Source organism: Triticum dicoccoides, chromosome 6B (assembly GCF_002162155.2).
Source record: "Triticum dicoccoides isolate Atlit2015 ecotype Zavitan chromosome 6B, WEW_v2.0, whole genome shotgun sequence".
NCBI lineage: Eukaryota > Viridiplantae > Streptophyta > Magnoliopsida > Poales > Poaceae > Triticum > Triticum dicoccoides.
In genome coordinates, this window is record NC_041391.1 from 486,921,567 (window position 1) to 486,943,625 (window position 22,059).

The following is a 22,059-nucleotide window of genomic DNA, read 5'->3' on the forward strand; positions in this document are numbered from 1 at the left end:
TAACTGGCACTTCTGCGCCAAGCGGTCACGGCAATTCATGAAAGGATGGGGTGCAAACGTAGGCCGGGGCATCCGTGAGTGGAAGAAAGCCCTCCTTGAGGGCATCCAAGCCCTCGACCTACATGCTGATGCCACAGGCCTCTCGGCCGATGAATGGATGCTTAGGTACGACCTGGAAGACCAGCTCACGGTCATCTACACCGACGAGGAGGCATACTAGCGTTTGCGGGGTACGTAGAATTGGGTCCTCAAGGGGGATGCCAATACCGCCTACTTCCAGGCATAGCTAACGGCCGCGACGCCGTAACTCCACCCCCCTCCTTTGGAAGGCGTGACCCTCCTGCAGCGGCCGGAGGACATCTGGGCCCATGTAGACGGCTTTTACAGAGACCTTTTCTCTGCCTCCCCTCAGGGAGGTCTTGCCCTTGCGCAAGACATTTGTCCTGCCCACAGTTGCGTCTCGCCTGCGGATAACGCGGCCCTTATGGCTCCGTTCTCTGGGGCTGAATTGGGCGGCAATTAAGGCATGAACCCATCCTCGGCCCCTGGCCCGGATGGCCTCCCAGTGAAGTTCTCCCAGACTTTCTAGGAGGTGATCAAACCTGAGGTGATGGCCTTATTTGACGAGATCTTTGTTGGGTCCATCGACCTCGCCCGGCTGAACTTTGGGGTAATCACCCTCATCCCCAAAGTGATTGGGGCCTCGGATATCCGCCAATTCCGGCCGATTACGGTGATTAACATCATCTTCCGCATCCTCGTGAAGGGGTACGCCATTAGGATGGCCCCTATCACCGATCGGATCACTCACCCTGATCAGTCGGCCTTCATCCAGGGCCGTTATATCCTCGACGGAGTCCTGGTGTTCCACGAAGCACTCCATGAGGTTCACACCAAACACCTCAAGGCAGTCTTCCTGAAACTGGACTTCCACAAGGCTTATGACACGGTCATTTGGTCCTTCCTTCGGAAATGTTTGCTCCGTAAGGGCTTCGACGACAGGTGGGTGACCAGGGTGATGTAGATAGTATCCTCGGGCCGAACCACGGTGAACATTAATGGAGAGATCAGCCCATTCTTCCCCACATTCAGTGGGGTGCGCCAGGGCGATCCCTTCTCATCTTTCTTGTTTAACATGATTGTCGATGCTCTGGCGGCCATCCTAGATAAAGCCAAGGCTGCGGGTCATATTAAGGGCATAGTCCCGCATCTTGTGTGTGTGGGGGGGACGGGATCTCCCTTCTCCAATATGCGGATCATACCATTATTATGGTGGAAATCTCGACGAGCGATATCACGAACCTCAAGTTCCTTCTGATGTGCTTCCAGCAGATGTCTGGCCTCAGGATCAACTTCGACAAGAGTGAGGTGATGGTATTGGGCTACTCCCAAGACGAGCGACACAACATTGCGAATCGGCTTAACTGCCAGCTCGGGTGCTTCCCCACAACTTATCTAGGGATACCCATTAGTGACTCCAGGCTCACAGTGGTCGAGCTACGCCCCTCGGTGGGAAAGCTTCAGCACCGTATCGAGCCCTGGCAGGGTCGGTGGCTCTCGAAAGCGGCCCGTACGGTGCTCATTAACTCTTCCCTCTCCAGCCTACTCTTATTCATCATGAGCTTCTATAGCCTTCCGGAGACTCTTCATCACGAGATTGCCACTGTTCAGGGGCGTTTCTTCTGGGCCGGCTAGGGAGATAAGCAGAAGTACCACATGGTTCGGTGGTCAGAGATCTGCAAACCTCGCGACCAGGGCGGACTCGGGATCATGTCCTCCAAATGCATGAACATGGCCCTCCTGACTCAGTGGCTCTAGCGAATTGCCAACGGAGATGGTGGCCTGTGGCTTCGCATCATTCAGCAGAAACACCTCCGCGGCTAGCCTCTCGCCTTCTGCCAGCGGTCTGGGGGCTCCCAGTTCTGGCAATCCATCATCAAGCTCCTCCCAGTCCTCCGGTTTGGGACCTCGGTCGAGGTGGGGTCCGGCACCGCCACACTCTGCTGGTTCGATAAATGGACTGGAGACATGCCCCTCGTGGCCCGCTTTCCTGACTTGTTCTCAATCGCGAGTGCCCTACGGATTTCTGTCGCGACAGCCCTTATTGACTTAGGGCAACTCGCGTTCTGGAGACCTTTTGGCCCGGCTGAGAACGCGGACTGGCAGGAGCTGCTTGACTGCATTGCACTACACGAGCCTGATCTCACGACTGAAGATGACCGTTCCAGATGGCGTCTAAAGCCTTCTGGGCAATTCTCCACTAAATCTCTCTACCAGGCCATCGCCCCCTCGCTTGGCCATGAGGCGCTCACCTCCATCTGGGAGATCTGCCTCCCTCTGAAAATTAGGATTTTCTTGTGGCAATGGATTCTAGGTCGTCTCCCATCCGGTGTGGAGGTCCTGAAGCGCAATGGCCCCGGTGATGGGTGTTGACCGCTTTGTGGGCCTGAAGAAGACTCGAACCATATCTTCTTCACATGCGTGTCCGCGCAGTTCCTATGGAGCTGTTTCCGCGAGATAGTGGGTGGAAGCTGGGACCACAACAACTTTCCCGCTCTCTTCGCCGAACTCCAGGCGACCCCACCCTCGGTGCGCCACATTAGGTCGCTGACCATTGGGGTGCTTGCCTGGACGCTGTGGACTGTTAGGAATAAACTTGTGATTCAGCGTATTCCTCTTCGTCGTGCTACTGACGCTTTGTTCAAATGGTCTGGCTACTTGCAGCTTTGGCCGCCGCTTAGCCGTCCCAGGGAGAGAGACGTCATCACCACCATCATCACCCAGCTTCGTGCGATGGCTCTCTGGTTGGCTCCACCGCTTCCCCCGCCACCACCGAAACCAGATTAGATCGTCGTCATCTCGGCACCGCCACCGCCGTCTATGTGTTGTATTGTCATGCTCATGTGTTGGGCTTGTTATGTTGTGCCCACAGCTGAACTTGGGCCTATATGTTTGTGTGTGTGAGTGTTGGACCTTGTCTGCGGTGGCGTTGTGTTGGTGTGTTCAGTTGTTACCTTAATAATTTGTGCCTGGTGGTTGCTTTATTTATAAAGCGGGGCGAAAGCCTTTTTCGATAAAAAAAAATAAACATCCTAATCTACAAAAGTACCAAAAGATTGTAGAAGAGATACATCCCTACTAAAATAGGACGGAACCACGCATCGCCAGAACGCCCTCTGAGCAGACCATCGCAAATCGAAATTGATTCGAGACTTGTTCGCCAAGTGATGTTCATCGTTGTGGTCTTGCACAGTGCCACGTGAGGACATGCTTTTCTATAGATGGCATAGATGTATTAAAGAATTCAACTACAATTTGCAGATTCAGAACAGTGGCAGTCACTTGTGAACAAAAGTTAACTGAAATGTAAATAAGTTCAAGGCTGCAATATTTAGAATGCAAGACAGATCTGTTTGTGACTGTTGCACATGAATTAAAACTCAGAACTGCGAGACCCGATTAAAATCTAAAATCCCATAAATTCATAAGAAAAGCTTATGACGTGGAAAACTCAGCAAGTGATCACACATATGTGGAAAGCTAAAAGTTCAGGTGGTATTTTTCCTTTCCTTCTGGAGAAGCTCTGAACCTTTCTTTAAAGAAATGACCATGCAAAACTGGTTTTGGTCCAGAAGTGCAGACTGATAAACGACGCACTTGTACTCAATATACAATGTAGCAGCTGGGTTAAATAAACGGCAGTACAATTTCTGATCTCATGGACCAACCTAGCTATTCAACATAAACTACATTGAACGATGGGCGAAGCAGAACAGGTAAGCGAGACTGCAAGGTCAACCTAAATTAAGACGGGGAGATGCACTTACATTTAGGTATGTGAATATTTTTTCGCTTCCAATGCTTCCATGCAGCACCAACGCGCTGAACATCAAGCGAAGGAAGAACTAATGAACAGCACAAACCAACAAACAAATCTAGTATCAACTTGATAGGAAAAAAATCATATCATAAAGTATTTGTTCGACCATTGCACACATCAAGAGATACCAGCTTGATACTGAAGATAATGGAATAAGTATAGTATAATTGGTGAACCCATAACTATAGGTGCGAGAGGGGAAAGAACAACACATCAACATTTTCAAGTATAATAGTGAAACTCATACTGTACATATAACACATCACTGAATTTTTCAGCTTTAGACAGCCCAAGCTTTATAACCGAAACAAGAAGCAGATGTTGTTGTTGCCTGAGAGGCTCCTTGAATAGATTCAATTCGAATAGAAAAGATGTTTTACTTATTAATTCATAAAATGAATTAACAAATTCACCATGAAGGTTACCTCATTAACAACCCATGAGCAAGAAATTTGCATCCACCTCTAGCTTTCGTCCTTGGTAGAAAATACAGCAGAGGACATGCGGGAGTAGAGAAAATCATGTGTCCTTGACACAAACCTGATTATTTACGCGCATGGACGCATAACCCATCGGACAATCACCTAGTCATATGGAAAACCAGCGGAAATCATCACCGCCATGCAAAATTAATTAAGCAAGTGCATGCGAGCTAATAAGTCAACTCCACCGGCCACCACACCCGGTGTGGTGCAGACCACTGAAAGCCACTCAACTCTCCAATAAGTTTTGGCATACAACACACAGTAGAATAGCAGCATGAAATTAGAGACCCAGAGAGGAAGCATGATATCTCACCTGCCTGATGGAGACGATAATGAGACAAGGAGGATGGGCATAGGTGATGAGCGTGTTGCTTTGGGGGAAGCTAAAATCACCCCGATTTGACGAAATAACACCCAAGAATCAAGAGGGAGGAGATGGAAAAAGGAGGGGGCGGGCATTGAAGACCTGACGGGGGAGACGCCACACGGATCCAGACCTGCTGGCCCTCAGTTGGCTTCTTCCTCCCATCCTCCCAACAGCCACTTCCGCTGGATCGGTCCGCCGCCTCCCGCGTCGAAGCAGATCACAGACCGAAACCGCCGCCGCCGCCGCCTTCTCCCACCCACTCCTCCCTCGAGGCAACGACGTTGGTGTGGCTGCATGCTCTCCCGCTGGTGACACTCATGCCGGCCAGTTACATGGGAGAGAGGTCGCATGTGTGAACTTCAAACCAGAGGGGTGTGGCGGCGGAGGCGGAAGGAGAGGGTTTTGAGGAAACGAGAGAGGTCAAATCCGGAGCCGCTTTTACCTTCGCAGGGAAGGAAAGGATCCATCGCAAATTTAGCCTAGATTGCGAGCACGTAGGTCCAGCGCCGACGTGGCGCCGACGTTGCTAGCACAGAGCGTTCAGCCTTGATGCGTACTCCCTCCGTCCCATAATTTAAGATGTTTTTTGACACTAGTGTAGCTTATTGTGTTTGATTATACTCAAATATAGACAAGCGGTTTACAATCAGAGGAGAAATAAACTCTCCCAAAACAAGGCTATATGCATATTTACAGAGTACTCCCTCCGTTCCGAATTACTTATCTTGAAAATAGATGTATCTAAAACTAAAATACGTCTAGATACATCAATTTTCGCGACAAGTAATTCCGAACGGAGGGAGTAGTAATCTTATACAATATCCAATGAACAATCCCCTTCCTCAATACGAGTGTGATCGAAAGACAAAAGCAAGTGGATTTTCCTTTTCTCACTGATGAATAGGAACACCAAAAGTAACTGAATACAATCCACCACTGCAATCAATAAACATAAGCCAGTGCTTGAGTACACTTTTTATTTTTTTTGAACAGGAAGTACACTTAACTTGACATCAAAGATAACAGGTGCAAAGAAAACTATTACATGGGTGTAACATTCAATACAACAAAGTTCAGACCCTCGAACCTAGTATTACTGGTACAAGCCAATGCGAAAGTAGCAGCAAAACTGCTGGACAATCACACCTCACCTCCGGAGAGAGGTGCGACAACTCTTATTCATAAACCAGTCTTACATGCCACCCGCAAGGCCTCAACTAATCTGACGGCAGATAAAGCTTACCTGGAGATCAATGTCACATTGTTAGCATCACATAAATATGATACACATCGGTACGACTATGAGGAAGAACTTGGTCATAAAATCTGGAGTCTGCAGTTCAGTGTCTAGTGCCATTATATTAATATGATACGACAGTAAATGCTTATCATTCTAGCTACGAAAACATGCTCCTATAATTAAGAAATGAAAGTTCAAGCCAATTTAAATGAAACTGAAATACACGCTAAGTTTCTTCAAACGGCTGAATCACTTGATAATTTAAAGCTCAAACAAATAACCAAGTATCAATGTTTGCCCGAACAGTCGGTCATTGGTGATGTTAACCCAAAGTTAAACAACTGCTTGATAAGAGCAATTATGACTCGTGACTAATTTGTAGCTTTCGGTGGGATATCAAACCCCTGCAATTTCATATACAACTAACAATTTTGAGCTATGCCTTGCATCAATTTTAGCCGATGTTGATAGTTGTATTTGCTCAAGCCAGGTCAAGTAAACTCTGAACATCAGGACAATAAAAAAATCTCATGAAGGCTGTGGATTACCTAACCAACTTTTCTCTGCTTTCGCAGCTATTTCCAACAGCACATTATAAAATAAGAGTTCAACACAGCACAGTTCAGCAACCGCAAACTGAGCCTTAGTATATGTGGCGATCCGGTAGATCTGGAGTCTCTGTTTTTACCGTGCTATTCCCTAGATCAATCACTGCATGCACAGTTCGAATATGAAATATCAAAACACATGCCATTTATTACATCGCAAACACAAATCCTCCAGCTAAGTTGAGTGAAGACTCTCGAACCTAACCTATTATTCCATTTCACGCATCGTTCTCCACAACATAGTGGGAGAGTGAGTAAATTGAATGTACTCACAGGTTAATACCAGAGGAGATAACAGAGATGCAATACGAGCTTAGGGGCATGTCCTATGTAGGCTTCTAGAATTTATTTTTGTGTATAAAGCCCATTTGACCAATAATCCTTGGAAATAACTTATATAGTTTCCAAAATACAATATCAAGTAGTCTAGGGCCAATGTACAATCTTCCAACTAACCTATATATGAGAGCCGTAATGAATTATAGGGTCACAAAACATCCAGCATGAGTTAATAACAAGTATACATCATGAGTTCACAAGTGTACTACCAAAACATTTTCATTTTGAGATCCTCCAGCTCTTCCAGACTTACTATAGCTCAAAATGCTTGTAACCAGGGCATGACTAATCAACTAGATTGACACTCAGCAAAGGTTCTACACTTACCCCACATGACAGTCAATCCTTAGCAACGGGGTCTTTCCTGATTACCATTTACTTGTATTAAATCCGCTCGCAGCTATGGAACATCAGCCTCTCCGAATGGCAATACAGGGTTTACCGCTAATTATTTGATCGAAGCCAGAGCCCATATAAAATGTGGCTGTACGATAAGCTTTTGGGTTCTATCGAAACATCAATCGATCTGTTTTCTACCCTGGGTAGCAGTCCCCACTAATTCCTGAGCCTGCACCCGCTTCCCGTCTGCAACTCTTGTCAACGCTCCGCCTCCGCCTGAAGAAAACATGATTTTCTTAGGACAGAGTGGTAGGTCAGGAGCATTGACAAGAGCTACAGGTCGGAAACCAGTGCAGACTCAGGAACTCGTGAAGACCGCCACCAAGGGTCAAAAAGATCAACAATGTTTCAATGGAGCCCCAAAGGTTATCGTACAACCACAAGCCATATGGGCTCTAGCTTGTTCAAATACATAGCAGGAAACCCTGGGCTAAGGCCATTCAGAGGCCAATGTTACATAGTTGTGGGCGGATCTACTACAAAAGATTGATTGTATCATGTGGGAAAAGTGTACACCTCTGCAAAGTGTGAATCAAGGCAATTAGCCGTGACCCCAGTTACATGCATTTTGAGCTATTACGTCTAGAACAGATAGATGATCCTTCCAACTAACCTATATATGAGAGCCCTAATGGATTATAGGGTCCCAAAACATTCAGCATAAGTTAATAACAAGTATACAACATTGAGTTCACAAGTGTACTACCAAAATATTTTTATTTTGAAAACAAAACAAAGAAGATCCTCCAGCTCTTCTAGACTTACTATAGCTCAAAATGCTTGTAACCAGGGCATGACTAATCAACTAGATTGACAACCAATCCTTCATGACAGGGTCTTTCCTGATCAGCATATACTTATATTAGATCTGCCCGCAGCCATGAAATATCGGCCTCTCCGAATGGCAATACTTAAGTAAGGGTTTACTGCTAATTATTTGACCTAAGCCAGAGTCCATATAAATGTGGATGTAAGATAAGCTTTTGGGTTCTACCGAAACATAAATCGATCTCTTTTTTTACCCTGGGTAGCGGTCCCCACCAATTCCTGAGCCTGCAGCCGCTTCCTGCTGCAACTCTTGTCAACACACCGCCTAAAGAAAAACATGATTTTCTCAGGACAGACTGGTAGGTCGGGAGCGTTGACAAGAGATACAAGCCAAAAACAAGTGCAGACTCAAGAACTCGTGAGGACCGCCACCGAGGGTCAAAAAGATCAACAATGTTTCAATGGAGCCCCAAAGGTTACCGTACAACCACATGCCATCTGGGCTCTTGCTTGTTCAAGTACATAGCAGGAAAACCCTTACTTAGGTAAGGCGAGAGGCCAATGTTACATAGTTGCTGGCGGATCGAGTACATAGGGTGCTACTTTCGAAAGACCTCGCCATGATCTTATCACGGGCGCAAGTGTACCAACACAGAAGATTGATTGTGTCATGTGGGGAAAATGCACACCTCTGCAAAGTGTGATCAAGGCAATTAGCCGTGACCTGATTACAGACATTTTGAGCTATTGGGTATAGAACAGATAGATGATCTTCTCTCATCTTGTTTTCAAACTTAAAAATGTCTTGGGGAACACTTGGGCTCAAGTAGCACAATTGTAATGAAATCATGTTTAAAGCATGTGCATCAAGCTACATAGTTGATGTGAACCCAATATGGGTAGGTTAGTTAGAAGATTGTCCATCAAGCCCTGCGCTCTTTAATAAAGTACCTAAAAAACAGAGATAAGTAATTTCCAAGAAAATTTATTATTGGTACTTCAAATCTGCCTCTACACAAAAAAGAAATCCTAGAAGCCTACATAGGACATCAAGCATGTATTGCTCTTTCCTGGTATAACTTATGACTTATGAGTACAATCAATGTACTCACCACGCTACGTTTTATGTACGAAATCCGACCTTGAAAAGGATTAACACTTAGGGTCGCAAGTCTTCACTCAACTTGTGTGGGTTGATGGACTCCCTTATCTTATTTGTGTTGAACTTTTCATTGTTGAACTGGCTTTCAGGCGGTGTGTGTAATAATGTACTCCGGATCTTATGTTTGCAATGTAATAACTAATAAATGACATGTGTTTTGATATTTCATCTTCAAACTTTGCCTGCTAGCGACTGATCTAAGGTCTAGCACAGTAAACACAGAGACTCCGAATCCTATCAGGTCCAGGTCTCCACATGATGATTTGCCTATTTTTCCATTTAGCTAACCAACTTCTATCTGCTTTTGTGGTTATTTTCCCTCAACAGATTATAAAATAAGTTTAGCAAAGTACAGTTCAGCAACCACAAACTAAGCCCAAGTATCAAATAACCATCTGATTTTTATACTGAACAAACAAATAAATTTGATAGACCTACAGCTCCTAATAACCTCATTATGCGTTGTTGCTGATCCTACCACAACATGCCAGGTAAATAGAAACGGAGGCGATTGCAACTCATGCTTGGCACTTGGAGTGTCATGGCACTACAATGTGAGGGCTTGCGGTGTACAATGGATGCCAAAAGCAAATGAACCGGGAGCCAAATCACAATTGAGGGGTAAGGTGAGTTGTGGCCTAAGGGCATGTTTGGTTGGCATCCACTTCACCACACTTTTCTGCCACAAGTGTGGCAATTGTTTGGTTGTACAGTTATGGCATGCCACACTTCTTTTAATCACATACCTCACTTGTAAATTGTCAATGAATTAGTTGCTAGCCAACTTCTGCGACAAGTGTGGCGACCAATTTGGCCGCCACAAAAACTGTGGCATGCTGTGGCACAAAAGTGCGGCAAAGTCCAGAGAGTAACCAAACATGCACAAAAAATACAAAATTGCCACCGAGGAGCAAACAAAAATAAACCAGGAGACATGATCGAGTTAGATGAGGATATGAGCGAATCAGCGGGTGAATTGATTTTTTTTCCTTTTTGAGGGAAATGGTTTGAGTTGAGTTAATCTGGCCGGGAGGAGAAAGCAGAACTTGAGAAAACAGTGGGGGGCAAGGTAGGAGGCACACCCCAAAAGCGCCAGTGAGGCTGTAGGCTTCTAGGTTTATGTCCATTGCTACTTGAATTCCCCAGGATTAAGGATGAGGGTGCAGATTTACTATGGGATGCTGATCCCAGGATTTTTGGCTGTAGGAGCATGTAAACAGTTATCACATCCACATGATATGTTTGATCGATGGATGGGTTATTTAGGTATATTTTGGGAAGAACAAAGATAATGAGGTTAAATGAATATTCAAAACTGATGCAGAAATTGAACCTTTCACAACTCAGATTGACTTCATATACGACAACAACTAAGCCTTTAGTCCCAAACAAGTTGGGGTAGGCAGAGGTGAAACCCATAAGATCTCGCGACCAACAAAACAACATAGCATCAGATTGACTTCAATAAATAACCTTTTGAATTTAACTTTTCAAGTAAGTTATTCCATTCTAGCGCAATCAAAATAAATGAGTGCTAAATTGGCTCATCTGACAATCACCTGCCTAGGATTCTTGATCCACCGTTCAATAATTTCCTACATGGACCATTGGGGTTACTGACCCTCTTTGGTGCAAAATAGGCATCATCTTATAATCCTAGTTCTGGCAGAAAACTGATGTTCGTCTAAATATGTAATAATCTCAGGTTCGCATCATAGTAACACACAAAGCACAGCACCAATTCGAATCAACAATGTTGAAAACCCTGTGGCTTAAAATGGGGTAGAAGAAGACTCACTTTTTGTTCACGCAGATTTGGACGCAATCATTCCAGTCTTCCGAGCATAAGCGAAGATCCCCCCGGCCTCAATAACCGGGCCTGCATCACCAATAGGCTTCAGCTTGTACTGCTTGCCGGATGTGTGGTTAATCAAGACCGAGTTATCGAGGTCCACTGTGACCACATCCCCGGTCTTGCACTCCTTGCTGGCACCGCTGTCCGCGAGCTCCAGGGGGTACACCTCCCCTGTAGCCACGGAATTGCGGAAGAAGATGCGGGCGTAGCCCTCGGCCACAACTGCGCGCGCGCCGGCGGCTCCGAGCGCGACGGGCGCGTGCTCGCGGGAGGAGCCGCACCCGAAGTTGGCGCCGCCGATGATGACGGCGTAGCGGGACGACTCCTCGCCTGGGGCCACGAAGGGAATCGGGTAGGCCGCGGAGGGGAGGCCCACGAAGGCGAAGGAGCCAAGCTTGCGGTACTCGTCGGGCTTGGACGGCACCAGGGTCAGGTGCTCGGCCGGGATGATCTGGTCGGTGTCGATGTTGTCCCCGACGACGAAGCACTCGCCGTGGAACGCGGCGGACGACGGCGAGTCGCCCGTGGCGGCGGCCGCGGTTAGGGGCCGAGCGCGGTGGCATCTCAGCGAGACGGTGGCGTGGTGGCGGGGGGCGGCCTGAATGCGGGCTCTGGTGGGCGCTCTGCCGGGGGCTAGCGCCGCCGTCACCGTCGCCGCATCCGTCAACGATAAAAGAGGGGCCGCCGTCGTCATGGTGGCAAGTCCGTGTGGTGGAGACTGCAGAGGCGAGGCACTGCAACGAACTAGGGCCGGCGGCGTCCTTTCGTTTTGCGGTCTGCCTCTTCAGAGATGCGGCGAGGGCTCTAAAAAACTCTCGTTTCGTAAGGGCCACGAAACGTTAGCCTGTCGGCCCATCATTGTGTTCTGGGCTATAGGACTATTTGGATGTTGGGCTGGATCTTTTTTGATTAGGCTTCGTTTCGGTTTTTTTAAAGACAGGCTTCATTTCGGCTTAAAAACAAGCAAGTATACGGTACAAAAATTTCAATTAGACTTGCGAGAGCAATTAACTAAAGGTTAGTCCTCATCATGTGACACATGTGGTAAGCAATCTAAACTATTAAAAACAAAACACTAAAGGTTAGCCCTAGCAGGAACCACAAGGGTCCTTTTTTGGGCTGAGAGCACGCCAAGTGATGCATCCAGCCGACACCACATATCGCATGTTGGACGCTCTCTTTGGGTTTTCTGTTTTTCATGTGTCTTCTGGTTTTTAATGGGTTTTTTTTTTTGGCTTTTTGGTCTATCCCTGATTTTTCCTACGTTTTGAAGAAAAAATGTTTTCTTTAGGTTTCTTTTTCTAAGCACAGCTGTGATGCTCGGCAAATAAATATGTTTGTGTGCTTGTCGTGGGAGCACATATTTGCTTCCACGAGGAGCGCAATTATGCTTCCAAAAAGGAGAAAAAATATGTGCTTTCATGAGAAGCACAAGTTTGCTTCTCGTAGAAGCACAGATTTGCATCCGTGAGAAGCACTTCTCGAAAAGGAAAAAAAATATATGTTTTCACATTCACGAGAATCACAATAATACTTCTTGTGAATCGCGAGAAGCACGACTGTGTTTTTTGGAAAAAAAAATGTGCTTCTCCAAAGGGGGAAAGGTAAAAAACGCAATTGTGCTTCTTGGCTCTTTTTTTCATTTTTTTCATTATCCAGTTTTATCATTAGTTGATTTTTTTTGTTTTCGTTTTTGTTACCGGATTTTTTTTGTTTTTAGTTTCCAACATGAAAAAAAAGTTCATTGAAACCTATTAACATGGTATCTAGTTTTAAAAATCTCGACGCAACAGTCCAATAGTGAAAACAGTTTAGGATTTGAATGCATGGTTCAAGAGATAAAACGTTTTGAATAAACGAATATACAAAGAAAGGAAAAATACTCAGGTTGCGACAAGAGACGCACACGAAGTAAGCCACTTTGTTTGCGCCTGAGAAGATGATGTTGGCCTTTGCAAGGGGTACCCCTTAACTAGTAATTTTCATATACTTGCGTGTTTGGCTTTGGACAAGGGTATATAAGACTAGGCTAGGGTTTAAAGTGATAACTCTGTCTTTTCTATCAAAAAACTTCTGATCAATTCATCGAACATTATGCCAGTACAAAGAACACTAGAAGTAACCGAAAATGCATCCCTAGGGACAACTATAAGCACTGAAGTGAGATGAAGGCCCGCCACCGTCATCCCCTCGTGAAGCCGAGCAAACCTTGTTGTAGTAGACAATCAAAAAGTCATTGTGATATGGTCACAAGGACTAGTACACCAGAACAACAACCGTCACCGATGAAGAGATACGAATGATCAAACTTGTAGACACATGAATACTCAATTTATACTGATCCACCGAAGAGAAAACATTGATCGAATCCAGTGAAATTCGGCGGGGACACACCTCCACATGCCCTCCGACGACGCTAGGCGAATCGTCAAGACGGGTTTAGATGGGGAGATCCTTATTCCATCTTCAGGGACTCGTCATCGCCTCGCCTTCCCGAGCAAGACACAAATCCCAAACTAACTTAAAAAAATCCCTAAAAATGGAGCAAGAACCCACCCGCCGCTAAGGGTCGGGATCGACCGTGTCTCTATAGCCTTAAGGCCACAAGAGGCGAGGTAGATCGATGGCAGGAGGGGGGATGGAAACGATGGAAACCCTGGTTGCTGGAGTTGCTCGTGGGGAAAATGTGCAAAGTGATTCGCATGTTTACCGAAAATGCTTAGGAGCATGTGTGGGCGCAACCCCCTCATATCTTACCATTAAACAAAACATAGGGATGTGTACTGCTATATTAGTATTGTTGGGACAAACCCACCGGCGACATACGCCGAACCGCCCTCCTGCGACGAACGCCGGACGAAGGTAGAAGAAGATGAACAGAATTTTCCGGCAACGAACGCCCCGACCACCGAACGACATGTATGTTGGCTTCTATTCAACTCAACTACTCAAACACACATACATGGAGGTACACACGCACACACGCAGCACAACCTTGGAAGAACTCTCACATCGACCGGGCACATACCACGACCCCAACGGAGACTACATCTTCCTTAGCCCCCCGGCTCGGCACATACCATCACCGTGGCGCGGCAACAAACCAGCGCATCTTGATCAGTACATGACGAGGGGGTTTTATACCCAGGATAGTACGCACGCACGCACACATCACCAGCCTGAACTCTCGGCCACTAACCCATTGCATGCATCCACCGCACCCGAAGCTAACTACATGCACGTACGCATGCAGCCCACGACCCGGCTGCACGACGCCGCGCCTGCCGAGTCCACGGTCCGCACGGCGTGACCAACTAACTGCATGCAACTAGCAGACTTGGCCGGCACACTTGCCAACGGCTCTGCCCTACGTGCCGGACTCGAGTGAACGCACGCACCGACACCACTGCCACAGGCATGGCTTATTACCAACAAGTATGAGGGTATTTTTCTTACTTATGACATTGATTTAGGACAAATATAGAGGGTTGTATTCCCTGCACGAATTATCCCCTTGCCCACTCTCTAGCACCTTATCGACTCTAGATGCATTTATTCTGCAGCACATTCTTGACTCTTGTTCTAGATGCATTTATTTCTGTAATGGTCATATCGTCAATCAATGTCATTTCTTCAAATTCATCGCTATTCTACGAAGTTACACCTTTCTAGTAAAACACAAATTTCTTATGATACTAATTTCTAGAAAAATATGTAAACAAATCTCAAAGAATTTTCAAGATATTCCATGTTATTTTTATCTTAAATGAAAAACTGAGAACGTCGTGGTAATAATTTTATCTTCAAACAAAAAATATTTTTTACAGTAAAAAATGCTAATATTTTCTAGGAACCTTTTAATAATAATCTCCAGATTTGATTGAGCCCTATGTTTTGAATCATATAACACATCTAATATTTTTTGTTTGTACCAAGTTCCCAGGAATTTTCCTTCATTACTAATTCCTAGGAAATTATGTAAATCAATCTGAGAGATTTTTCAACACATTTCGTGATGTTTTTTATCTTAAGTGGAAAACCGAGAGCGTCATTGTAATAATTCTAGAAACTATTTTATAATAATCTCGGGATTTTTCCAAGAATGTCAGGAATTATTCTCTAATATAATACAAATTCCGAGAAAGGTGCAATTAATCACCGCAATCAAAACTAATGTATACGGTCACATATACACAAATGAAATTGCTATCTTTAATGTTTACAATGCTTCATTCTGGTTATTTTTATTAAATGGAAGTGTACCCAAAGTCTTTGTCATTCAATGCAGTTCTGGACCGACCATTGGCTCCACGGTCAGACCGTTGCCAAGATCGCGCCGACACTTCTACTTCACATTCCGCGCAGGCGTAGACGCAACAGGTCAGTGCCTGACGGGATCATGAACCGGGCCTAGATCCGCGACATCCATGGCTCCTTGGGACAGGCCGCCACGATCGAGTACTTTGGTCTATGGCGGCGTATTCAGCAGATCCAACTCTCCGACATGCCCGATAAGATCTCTTGGAAGTGGACTCAGAGCGGGAAATACATAGCTACCTTTGTCTACCCAGCCCTATTCCTCGGCTCCACCACTGCGCCTAATTGGCGGCCCATTTGGAAGTGTTGGGCGCCGACAAATGCCAAGTTCTTTCTCTGGTTAGTCTCCCTGGACCGCTGCTGGACTGCGGAACAAAGAGCGCGCCACGGGTTACCTCACGACCCCCATTGCAAGTTGTGTGGCCAGGAGTTCGAGACCATTGATCACCTGCTTGTTCAATGCGTCTTCTCGAAGATCACCTGGCATGAGATCTTATCCTGGTGTCGGCTCCCGGTGCTTCTGCCTGGCGCTGACACGTCCTTCTTCCCGTGGTGGTCTGCCTCGCTGGCCGCTTCTCCGGCAAGCCTGGGGAAAGGCCTCAACGCCCTTATAGCCCTCACCGCTTGGAGCATCTGGAAGCATCGAAACGCCGCTCTCTTCGACGGCCTCCGACCATCTACTGACGCCCTTGTCCACACCATCAAGGAGGAAGCCCGGCTTTGGTCTAAAGCCGGTGCTCAAGGCTTAGCACTAATTATCCCTGTAATCTAGAATGTTTGTACCGAGGCTGAGCAACCTTCAACATGCTCACACCACGCTCCTGGGGACGCCGATGTGTGCACGCCCCCTCGAGCGACACCATGTATGTTCTCTCATCCTATCAATGAAATGATACGCAACAATATTCACAAAAAATGCTTCATTGAAATTAAATGAGTATGTATAACTATTTACTGTTAGCATATACGCAAGCACATTGTATCGTGTTTCGCTGCCAATTCCCCAAACGAACCAGGTTGAGCGAGAACTATGTCGTCGTTAGATCACAACAGAAAGGCGTCGAAAAGGAAGAAGATAGTAGGAAAAGATGAAGGTCTGAAGACGGCAATGAGAAACATGAAACTGAAGGAGGGGGGATGTGAGTTGGCGAGAAGGAGATCAACGGATTATCAAAAGCGTCTAAATGACCGGCGATGGCTAAGGTCAATACCACAAAGTCATTCAAGAGTGGTACTTTGAAGGCTATGCTTTGGAGATGCCCTCGCGAAATATTTGATCCTTCTTAAAAGTTTAGGACGCCGATAAAGCCCACACGTGTGGGTGTTAAGGGGTCTGCCCACACATTTTGTGTGATGTTTAAGAAAATCAGCCCACACGCCTACGTGTGGGCAAAACAAGTAATGCCCACACGCCTTTTTTTCCTCGCGGTCCCTCTCACATGCTTACATGTGGCAAAATAGATAACGCCCACACGCCCGTACATCAGGCCTCCTACTTTATGGTCCCGCACGCCCCGCGTGACAGCCACCACGTGTCTCCGCAGTTGCCATGGTCTGGAACCTCTTCAATGTTCATTTAACTGCAGTTGCCATGTCGCTCAACTACAGTTACCATGTCATACAACTATAGTTGCCATGGTTGCTCAACTGCAGTTGCCATGTATGGTCTGGTCTACTGCAGTTGCCATGATTTCAAAACTTTAGGAGTTGCCACCTACTAACACTAGGCAGTTGCCATGTAGCACTACAAAAAAGGCATGGCAAAAAAATATGTTCGGGTAAAAAGAGAGAGTTGCCATCTGCTTACAAGCAAAGCTAGGGCAGTTGCCATGTAAAAGAAAGAGTTGCCATCTGCTTACGTGCACGCTAGGGCAGTTGCCATGTACCATGCAAAAACACATGGCAACTCGGGTAAAAGTGAGTTGCAATTTGCTTACAAGCAAAGCTAAGGCAGTTGCCATGTACCCTGCAGAAACACATGCCAACTGACAGCTTTGAATGTGGGGAGGAGACGTGCGTGTGGGTGAAGTGATAAACGCCCACACACCAGCCCCTCTGCGTGCGTGAAAACTGGTGTGTGGGCGAATTGCTAAACGCCCACACATCAGCCCCTCGTGTGGTGAAAAAGAACGTGTGGGCGACCGGATGAATGCCCACATCCCAGCCCAGTCATACGTGGCACACAAAAACTGCTAGAACGCGTCAAGATTCATGCAGAATTGGTTGGACGAGGATCCATGCGTGTGGGCGAGTTGCCAGACGCCCATACATGTGGGCGTTAGTCAAAGTTTAATGTGGTATTTTGTGCATCAAATTTAACTGATGTTACAAGGGTTACAAGCGGTACCGTCTGAATGTATTCAAACAATTTTGAAACTTTTGATTTTTTTTTTGAACGGAAAGAGCTTCACGCGAGTTTCTATCTGACTAGTAGTCATGCACGTGCAACGCACGTATAACAATGTGATTTTCGAGTTTATCCTAAGAAGCAATTATTTAAATACAGGAGGAACAAAATTCAATAATGTAATAACATAATGAAGGCAACAAAAAATGTGCATCGTATTGCTTTCTATTTTCAGGCTAGAAGATGGCAGTTTTGTATAGTGCTACTATTTTGCACGCATACTGGTGATTGTACAAGGAAAACTATTCTTTACAAAGTGATGACAACGAAAGAAAAGCTTCAAAGCTGGCGCAAAGAATTACAAACTTCTTTCTTTATGTAAATGGACAGTTAATTGATATGCACAAAAAACATTATCAGCACATAAAAAATAGCTGAATACCAACCACCCAATTATCCTTCGAGGAAAAAAAATACAAATGAAAAATTACAAATTCTGTACATTACTCGCACTCAAACGTAGGTAATTTATTCTTGGACATAAGGCTTCTTTGAGGAGAACATAAGGCTTCTCTGAGGGAACATGCAGAACCTCTCGTCAGAAAAAAAAAGTGAACAGAGGAACCAATAGAAGCTAACCCTTGTAAGGAAGATGCCAATCAGGACCAAAATACAAAATTCTGCTCACATGTAAGTGCCCAGAAATCTCTAAAAGTAGTACGAATGCATGAGCTCTTATGCAACTTCATTAGTCACAGCACATGTCATCAAGTGGTAGATGCCATTACATAATTTAGAACCATAGCACAGTGAAACTTTCATCTGCACCGTAAGCAAAATATATTTAAAAAATATGAACCAATGGAGGCCCGTTTGTTTTCTCCAATCGGGGTTTCTCTTTGGAAGCGAAACTAAATAACTAATACCTTGATATATATAAGTTAAAGAATACAAACTGCAGAATATACTCGCAAATATAATGAATTTGTGCAAGGCAAAGGAGACGGGAGATATGGTTTGAACATCAAAATATACGTAGCAGACATATTCTTAAACTTCTGTAGGAGCTTTGCTAAGAAATTTTGATAACCAATCTAGATTGTCTGAGCAGATTGTCGGTCGTACACGTTTAGCGTGGGTATCTGAACTGTAAAATCTGAGTTCAACAGGTATGATGATGTTTTTGGATCTCCACAATATGATAAGAGGTCCATATTTTTGTGCAGGTTGAATGAAAAAGCACACTGCTAGTACGCCCATGATAGAGCAAGAGTTCTGAATCTTTGATGACTGAAATAATGAAAATATTAGTAGTATTCAGTTCAATCCATCCTTAAAAAATAGCAGCAGATAAAATTACAACTTTAACTGACAGTTTCCCTTGCACAAACTAATATTTCAAATTATATTTGCTTTATAGTATCACAACATCTGCAATATCACGAAACGACTAAATTACTGAATCCAGGTAGCTCGGTAATTCAGTTTAAAATGTAACATATGTCGCAGAAGGTCAAGTGTACACATTTTATTGCCTTGAAGAATGTCGCATGCAAATTCTATACACATCAGTACATTAGCGCACATGCAAGAACTATCTTGTAGGAGGAAAGAGTGGGCCTAACTTATAACCCTGAAATTAGCTGCATGCCATGGTGATATATTTTCTTTTTTTTTTCAAAACAAATCAAGAACTATGAAGCACATGTGCCATACCTTAGGAATAACAAACTGATTAACATCTATGCTGTCAATAAGAGAGGTCCCCTGTTCATTTGAGAGATTGTTCTGCCCGGCGCTAGTCATAAATTGCTACTGCAACAAGCATTGCCTTGGGCCATTCATCCTCTCCCAAGGATGACCCTCTCAAGCCAGTGAGCTGCAAGCACAAATATACAACGCTTGTAAAGGGTGAGAGCAGCGACCACGAACGTCGCATTCTCCGTGGAGGTTGGATGTGTGAGAGCCGGCCGGCTGCGTGCAGTGGGTGGGAATCAAGGTTCGGTGCATCGCGCAGGTTCTCGGCAGCTGCCAGATCCCACAATACCGCCCGCTGCTCAGCGCCTGTCCACTGCCGTGCGCTTTGGCGGCACCCTCTGGGGCACCCGCCATTGGCGCAGCACGCTCGCCCTCGTGACGACGGCCATGGCTTCATTGGAGTCGCTCTCGGCCATGGCCCGCACTGCAGGAGCAACCCCGTCCGGGGGCAGCTTTGCCTTGGCATCTCTAACCGCAGCGACCGCGGCTCTCGTCGGCGGCGGAGGCCGCCCACGTCAGGCGCATGGCAGCGTTAGTGAAGAGCGACACGGCCGGACCTTATCTCCCACCGTGACACATGGCGCGGCGACGCTCCCTGGCCGCAGCGCTTGGCCAGGCGCACGGCAGCGACAGCTGATGCGGCCCCTCCCTCCGGCAACGCACGGCGCAGACGCGTTTGACAGCGGATTCGTCCAGGATTCGTCCAGGATGACACCGTAGGAGCGGCCAAAGCTGCCAGGTCGGTGACAGTGGTGGGGATGCGGTAGGAGGCGCCATGGTCGCAGGAGAGATTGAGGGGCGCCGACGACTGCGGCGTGTGAGCTCAGCGCAGCGGGATGGGCGGCGGCGCTCGGAGAACAAATGGGGCAACGACTCGTGAGAGGAGGCGGAGTTCGCGGGCGGCGCGCGGCGGCCGCTGCGGAGCTGGCGAAGGAAGGATGTGCGATGCAGAGCGGAAGTGATGGAGGGATTAGCGGAGAGATGGATTAGTGGATTAGCGGACGCGGTTGGCAGAGTTTTCGTCCGCCCACCGTGACACATGGCGCGGCGACGCTCCCTGGCCGCAGCGCTTGGCCAGGCGCACGGCAGCGACAGCTGATGCGGCCCCTCCCTCCGGCAACGCACGGCGCAGACGCGTTTGACAGCGGATTCGTCCAGGATTCGTCCAGGATGACACCGTAGGAGCGGCCAAAGCTGCCAGGTCGGTGACAGTGGTGGGGATGCGGTAGGAGGCGCCATGGTCGCAGGAGAGATTGAGGGGCGCCGACGACTGCGGCGTGTGAGCTCAGCGCAGCGGGATGGGCGGCGGCGCTCGGAGAACAAATGGGGCGACGACTCGTGAGAGGAGGCGGAGTTCGCGGGCGGCGCGCGGCGGCCGCTGCGGAGCTGGCGAAGGAAGGATGTGCGATGCAGAGCGGAAGTGATGGAGGGATTAGCGGAGAGATGGATTAGTGGATTAGCGGACGCGGTTGGCAGAGTTTTCGTCCGCCCACCGTGACACATGGCGCGGCGACGCTCCCTGGCCGCAGCGCTTGACCAGGCGCACGGCAGCGACAGCTGATGCGGCCCCTCCCTCCGGCAACGCACGGCGCAGACGCGTTTGACAGCGGATTCGTCCAGGATTCGTCCAGGATGACACCGTAGGAGCGGCCAAAGCTGCCAGGTCGGTGACAGTGGTGGGGATGCGGTAGGAGGCGCCATGGTCGCAAGAGAGATTGAGGGGCGCCGACGACTGCGGCGTGTGAGCTCAGCGCAGCGGGATGGGCGGCGGCGCTCGGAGAACAAATGGGGCGACGACTCGTGAGAGGAGGCGGAGTTCGCGGGCGGCGCGCGGCGGCCGCTGCGGAGCTGGCGAAGGAAGGATGTGCGATGCAGAGCGGAAGTGATGGAGGGATTAGCGGAGAGATGGATTAGTGGATTAGCGGACGCGGTTGGCAGAGTTTTCGTCCGCCCACCGTGACACATGGCGCGGCGACGCTCCCTGGCCGCAGCGCTTGGCCAGGCGCACGGCAGCGACAGCTGATGCGGCCCCTCCCTCCGGCAACGCACGGCGCAGACGCGTTTGACAGCGGATTCGTCCAGGATTCGTCCAGGATGACACCGTAGGAGCGGCCAAAGCTGCCAGGTCGGTGACAGTGGTGGGGATGCGGTAGGAGGCGCCATGGTCGCAGGAGAGATTGAGGGGCGCCGACGACTGCGGCGTGTGAGCTCAGCGCAGCGGGATGGGCGGCGGCGCTCGGAGAACAAATGGGGCGACGACTCGTGAGAGGAGGCGGAGTTCGCGGGCGGCGCGCGGCGGCCGCTGCGGAGCTGGCGAAGGAAGGATGTGCGATGCAGAGCGGAAGTGATGGAGGGATTAGCGGAGAGATGGATTAGTGGATTAGCGGACGCGGTTGGCAGAGTTTTCGTCCGCCCCCGCAAATTGCTAAATGTACTTTTGGTCAGGGTTATTTATCATTTTAATGGTTAGATCTAATAAACGGATTTAATCGTAAGGCTCTGATTGCTTTGCGTTATAGTGTGTACGTTTAAGC

General features: G+C 47.5%; 1 protein-coding gene across 1 annotated transcript; it reads right to left on the reverse strand.

Annotated features, from left to right (window-relative positions):
• Positions 1-5,591: 5,591 nt before the first annotated feature.
• LOC119322787 (3-isopropylmalate dehydratase small subunit 1-like) lies at positions 5,592-11,878 on the reverse strand. The gene is made up of 2 exons (XM_037596304.1): positions 11,047-11,878; positions 5,592-5,975 (listed from the first exon to the last, which is right to left on the reverse strand). The coding sequence occupies exon 1, from the start codon at positions 11,795-11,797 to the stop codon at positions 11,054-11,056; it is 744 nt and encodes a 247-aa protein (XP_037452201.1). The 5' UTR covers positions 11,798-11,878; the 3' UTR covers positions 5,592-5,975; positions 11,047-11,053.
• Positions 11,879-22,059: the final 10,181 nt, after the last annotated feature.

Bases quoted from the DNA above. Each gene is read 5' to 3' on its own strand.
- LOC119322787 (XM_037596304.1), bottom strand. From the start codon at position 11,797: ATGACGACGGCGGCCCCTCTTTTATCGTTGACGGATGCGGCGACGGTG.